The following is a 6,304-nucleotide window of genomic DNA, read 5'->3' on the forward strand; positions in this document are numbered from 1 at the left end:
ACGTACAGACATATATATATATACCGCCTGACTGGCCTTTGTAGGGTTTTCGAGCGAGATCGTTGCCAGTGCCCCTGGACTGGCTCATGTGTGGGCGACACATGAAATCTTTCTAGCGGGATCGATGCCAGTGCCTCTGGACTGGCTCTTGTGCGGGTGGCACATAAAAAAGACCATTTCGAGCGTGGCCGTTTTCGTGCAGGTGACACGTAAAAGCACCCACTACACTCTCTGAGTGGTTGGCGTTAGGAAGGGCATCCAGCTGTAGAAACTCTGCCAAATTGGATTGGAGCCTGGTGTTGCCATCCGGTTTCACCAGTCCTCAGTCAAATCGTCCAACCCATGCTAGCATGGAGAGCGGACGTTAAACGATGATGATGATGATGATGTTTAGTGAAGTATAATAAAAAAAATATTAATTTGTTAAAATATTTTAAACTACATCTTTTTCCAGTTTATTTAAGACACTAGTAACTATGAATCTAAAATGTTGGGTGGATGCTTCAGAATTTAGTATAAAATTATAAAAGTATATTGTAATACTTTAGCAAACAATCTGCCAAGTCAAACCATGTTCACAACATACAGATTGTTAACTAGCTATTTCCAGAATCTGGTTAGTAGCAGAAATTCTTGAAATATTTCACAGAAAATAAGTTAGAGATAGACAAACTATTTATTTTATAGAGAATTAAGTAGACATTTGCAGGTCTGTTTGAACACAAAAAGAATCAGTGTGACAATAGAAAGCTGACTAATTACTAAACTGTAACCTAGAAGTGGCAGTAATTTTCATTATTCTTTAATTTCTATATCTGAATAAGATATGGTGGATAATTTTCCACTGAATGCAGGGATGGTTGCTTTCATTGTTAAAGAAGAATCCACTTGTCTCACTTAATTTCTTCAATAGCTGTTTTTATTGATTCATCCAATTCTTTAAAATAAAGATGGCACTTCTGCATGGTTATTTAGGTTGCTAAAAAGAGCAGCCAAACTACCTCTTACTATCTTAAATGAAAAAAGATTCCTCTGGACAATATACTCCTCCTAAACATACTAAATGTAAAGAATGAAAAAAAAACAAAGATAGATTTTCATGGCTTGATCAGAGCTGATGTAGGGCCTAACAATGACCAGCTTTAAAGCATAAAGGAATTATTACCATCACTTCATCTTTACTTGCAGAAATGCACTGAACTCTTCAAGTTTGGTCACAGCAAAAAGAATGCTAATCATGAGGCCATAACTATCGCTTCTCCAAATCCACCAAAAAGAAAAAGTTATTAACTAATAACATAAATAGCTATTAATTTCACTGAGGAATATTACTTAAATGAGTCAAATTTGCTGTATTAAACCATTTTTATGAAGAAACAACATTTCTCGAGTGAAAAAACAAGAGCATTGTAATATTAATCATTATATCATTAAGAATCATTCCATTTAAACATTGCATTGTTAAACATTTAGCAATAAAAATAACAATGATTACACAAAATGCAGTTTTCCTTTATGGTAACCTTAAAAATAAGGCAGATGTTTTACCAAATGGGTGCCAATAATAGGCCGTAGAACGTAATTTATACACTTTCCTATCCTTCTAAGCATGGCCATTACCAGAAGAATGTGATATGTACTGAATCTTATTACAAATGACAACCACTGCTGCCATTTTTATCAGAGTGCTTTTTTTAACAATTGGATAGAAAGCAAAATTATAGATGGAATATAAAAAAGCCGTGATGAAGGTAAAGGAGAGCAGTTATGTCTGAATAAAACTGATACAGAGGAGACAGGATACTTTAGTTCTGGAACACAATTTCTCTAAAAGACCATGGCTCCTTCACTTAATCCATTCCCAACATACACAATATTTTGAAGAGTAACACATGCATTGGCAATTATACCATGTTCAGCTGTGTTTGAACTAAGAGAAGACAATGAACCAAGGCAATGATTCACACCAGCAGAACTCATGTTGTCATCTTGCAGTTGCTAACTAGTTGCCTTCACTTTATTTGAAAGCTCTTTAGCAATGAAGTCTCTGTATGTAAATGTGTTTATGTGTATGTTAACCCTGCAGCCTTCTCATGTTTACCTCACTTGAGTAGTAGCCAGTAGTACCTGTGGCACAATGTACTCAGTCCATGCTATTAAATGGCTGACAATAGAAAATGTATCTGGTTATAAAAACCATGGCAAACATACATACATAACAAAAGTTAGCAATTTTCATAGCCTATCATCATCTGATGATAGGCTATAATGATGACAAAGACAACAGTGATATACAGAATATCTATATGCAAGTGAATAGAGTAGTGAACTGAATATCTCATTAGTGTAGGAAGCTGCAGTCTGCAGGCACAGATTCATTACCTTGCAGAGCCAAGTTCAATCTTATCTGTGAAGGATGGACTATAAGATTACTTGTGCTGAATATGCAAATTTGTCAAATCACACCAGATACTTTTGTATTTAGTGTGGTTTGGCTATAACTGAGAGAGAAGCGAGACAGAAAGCTCAATACTAACCAGCTTGAATATCAACTTGAACTCCAGTTGTAAGCATGAGTGTTCCACTCACGTTTTCTCGAGGATGTCTCCGTACTAAATCCAAATTAAAGTTGACTGGACTACAAATAAATCAGATAATATGTTAGTGGAAATTATTGGTATTAATAACAGGTTATATGAAATGAATAAAAGTTTTCAATATCTCAAATGAATTTTCTTTCATACCAAATCAAAATATCTTTAATGTTCAATGGAAACTTTAATGATACAGTACTAACTATTTAATTGTATATACTTAGCTCAATATAACAATGTTATGAGTGACAAAAACAAGACATGCTGTGATAACAGACTCAATCTTCAGCGATAAACTAAATTCACATTCTTTATGACAACACAAAGCACTTTTGGTAAAGAGAACACAATACATTTGATTGATTTGTGCAGCCCTAGTATAAAACAAGTTCTGTTTGTTTTATTTTTTGCCCTTGCTTCCTGTAGGTGAAAAATATATCTGGCTTTGATGGATTTGAAATCAGAAATCTAGGACATGAAACTTGTACCCAATAAAACACATATTTTAGCCCTGTAGAATCTACATCTGACACGATGTAAACTTTAAAAGTTCAATTAATTTCAAATGGCAATTTGGTTGGGATAGGGCCCAGGAAACAAAACTTTCTCTGAGAATTTATATATAAAAAAAAAGGCCTATATTGTACTTTAGGTGAGTTAAGTATAAGATTTAACAGTACAAATGAAAAAAACTATAATTATCAGAACAGTTTTTTCCAACAACAGGTGTGCCACAGTGAGAGTTTCTTCCACATTTTTATGATTTAGTTCAAGAAGTAAGGAGCTTAGTGAATGGCATAGGAAATGAAAGAAGAAATCATCACTGATGAGTTACTGCTAACCATTACATTGATCCAGATAACAGTTCAGCAGAAATCAGTGACTGTGAGCAGACCTGTGAGCAAATGAGTAAGCTTTCTGAAATTAGGCTCATATCATATGTGGTGATAGATCTGTATTCAAGGCAGGTGTGCAATAAACAGCTAACATACATGCCAATTTGAAAAAAAAAGTTTGATGCTCTTCTTCCTTTCTCTCTTATTACCTGTTTAACTTGTTATGTTGAGACAAAGTGATGCCAGCATTACAGACAACCAGTGGAAGGATATAAATCTACAATCTTTAGTTGGTCATCACAGCCATTCAGTGAGGCAGTGAAATGTGGCATTAAGGAGATAAGATTTAAAGTGGCTAAGAAGGAATGAATTGTGTGTGACCTGTTGACTATATGATGTATGTTTGAGATAAAGTGAGTATGAGTGAGTATCAGAAACACAAGATATTGCAGGACTGAAATAATCAAAATGGTTTCAATTTAACAGATTTTGTTTCTCATATGGAGAAACTGATTAAAATTAAAACTGGAGACAGAAGTGTGCAGATATAACAAGTGCTAGCATGGAAAAATGGACTTCAAATCAATGCTGCTGCTGATAATGATGATAATGATGATGATGATGATAATGACAATAACAGTTCATAGTGTTCATAAAATTTATAACTATAAGATACGGTTTTGGTAATATATGTAAAATGAAAATTGGTCGAAGTAAAATTGAAAGAACGATAACCTACATACTCACCCACAAGCAGCATTAACTTTATCAATAATTCTTTGTACTGAAACCTCTGCACGTCCTAAAAAGCGAATTATAGTAGGACGACTCTTTGCAAACTTGTCTTTCACTTCAAATTCAATTGTATCAGTAGCTATAGCATCAAGGGTAAAAACCTATTTAGATAAGAAATAGTTTAATGGCATTTGATATTTCAGTACATAAAGCTGGTTTCATTTATATAGTGGTGACTTGTAAATGTAAACTGTAGTTGTCTCCTCAGATTTAGTAGGCTTTTAAGTGATAATTCTTAGTTCTGGGTTTATGATACTAGGTTTAAAATAAATGAATGTTAAATCTACCATTGGGTAGAGCATTAGACTAGTGCAGTTAACATATTTAGATATTGATCATGTATCTATTCCTGGCAACTAGGTGAATTGAGATAACAAAGAATTAGATGTTCTGTCCAAAAACTCAGCTAATCGCTTGGAACAGATGTGAATTCTCGACATAACAGTAGCCAGTCCAATATTTTATTTGTGTGGTCATCTTGCTTTTGTGGACACAACACATAAAGAGGTTTCATTCTCAAGACAATGAGTGTATGGTTTTTCAAGAGTAGTTGCATGTGGATACACCCTAAAGAGTTGTAGGTGGATCCTGCTTGAGTATTACTGAGCAAGACTAATGAAGCTAAAGTGACATAAAGGGGCATGTACTTGGTACCTTACAACCTTAACAGAAAGTAAGAAATTTCAAAGCAAGCAATTAGAAAAGACCTTTGCTAGCTGGAATATGTTGCAATTATTTTGCCATCCAGTCTGTTCTTGGATGAGCAAAATGGACTGAAGTCAGTGTGTCAGTGACAATTAGTTAAAATTTACTGGAAATGTTTGGCAATTTAGCTGAGAATTTAGACAAAGTGTTGATACAGATGTTGAAGCCATTTTGGTATGCATGCATATGTGCACACACAGACATACACACACATGTATGTTTTCAATATGCCTTATGTTTGGTATTGGAGTGATGATATTTTTAAAAGTATTGTTTTGATGATATTATGTTGCTATGTGATGAGTAACATGACTGGAAACAGATGACAGTTATGAATTGCATTCAACATATATTTAACTGTCCTTTCAGCAGGGTTAATGTTGTTATTTAACCCCAATTCAGCAGATCTATGGTGGAAGTGCATTCAGGGCCACATAATGAAATGTGTCGGTTCCCTGATATATGAGTGTATATGCTGCCTTTAATGTGATGTTAAACTACCATCAAATTCGTTGGCACTAAAGTGGAGTTGTTGAGCAATGGAATGCCTACCTGTCCTTCCCATCTTGGATTGGTTGTATTGGATTCAATGGTAGTTCGAACTGGTTTACTATGGTGGGGAAGTTGAGCCGATGAGCGTCCAGGATGAACTACCATTTTAATGTAGGGATCCGGATTAAAAAATATCCCTTTCTTCAGATTAGCAGCTTCTACATCTGAGAGATTGAAGAAAATAATTAAATATGGCTCTGATATTAAGGACATTGAAGGTAAATGAAGGAGTAAGTCACTGTCCAGCAAACAGCAGCTGCCTATTGGAATGTTTTCATAGAAATGTTACAAACTGCTATCAAATTTAAAATTAAGTATTCATTATTTTAAATAATACATTCGTCATCAGCAAAACCTCCAATTTTCCATGCTTGCACAAGTTCTCTATTTTACTTACATATGTTATATTATGACAGTATGTTTCAGAGTTTGTTAAAAATATTAGAGGATTAATAATAATAATAATTATCGGAGGGTACAAAATATGTAAATAGTTCCATGGTCAGGACCAACACAAAAGAACAAATATCAACACAAAAATAATATTTTTGCTTCCTCCCCAATGCATGCGAAAAGAGTGTGGATGTGGTACAGAGTCAGATAATTTAGGATATTTCAGTGGGCAACTGAAAGGATTAAGAAAGACTTTTCAATAAATACTTCATATATATTTACACACAGACTCATATATATACATACTCATACACACACACACATTCACTAATGAAAAAAAAAAAAAAATATAATATATATATATATACACACACACACACACACACACACACATATATATATATATATATATATATATATATATATATA

At 34.0% G+C, this 6,304-nt stretch overlaps 1 protein-coding gene across 1 annotated transcript in view; it reads right to left on the bottom strand.

Moving 5' to 3' along the window:
• The window catches only part of LOC106872160 (E3 ubiquitin-protein ligase HECW2), a 224,671-nt gene that overhangs the window by 74,364 nt on the left and 144,003 nt on the right, over window positions 1-6,304 (bottom strand). The window contains exons 6-8 of the mRNA XM_052967651.1: window positions 5,483-5,646; window positions 4,178-4,326; window positions 2,538-2,638 (exon numbers count right to left, since the gene is read on the bottom strand). Of these exons, the coding sequence (XP_052823611.1) occupies window positions 2,538-2,638; window positions 4,178-4,326; window positions 5,483-5,646 (414 nt within the window). The remainder of the gene's footprint in view (window positions 1-2,537; window positions 2,639-4,177; window positions 4,327-5,482; window positions 5,647-6,304) is intronic.

Source organism: Octopus bimaculoides, chromosome 4 (assembly GCF_001194135.2).
Source record: "Octopus bimaculoides isolate UCB-OBI-ISO-001 chromosome 4, ASM119413v2, whole genome shotgun sequence".
Classification (NCBI taxonomy): Eukaryota; Metazoa; Mollusca; class Cephalopoda; order Octopoda; family Octopodidae; genus Octopus; species Octopus bimaculoides.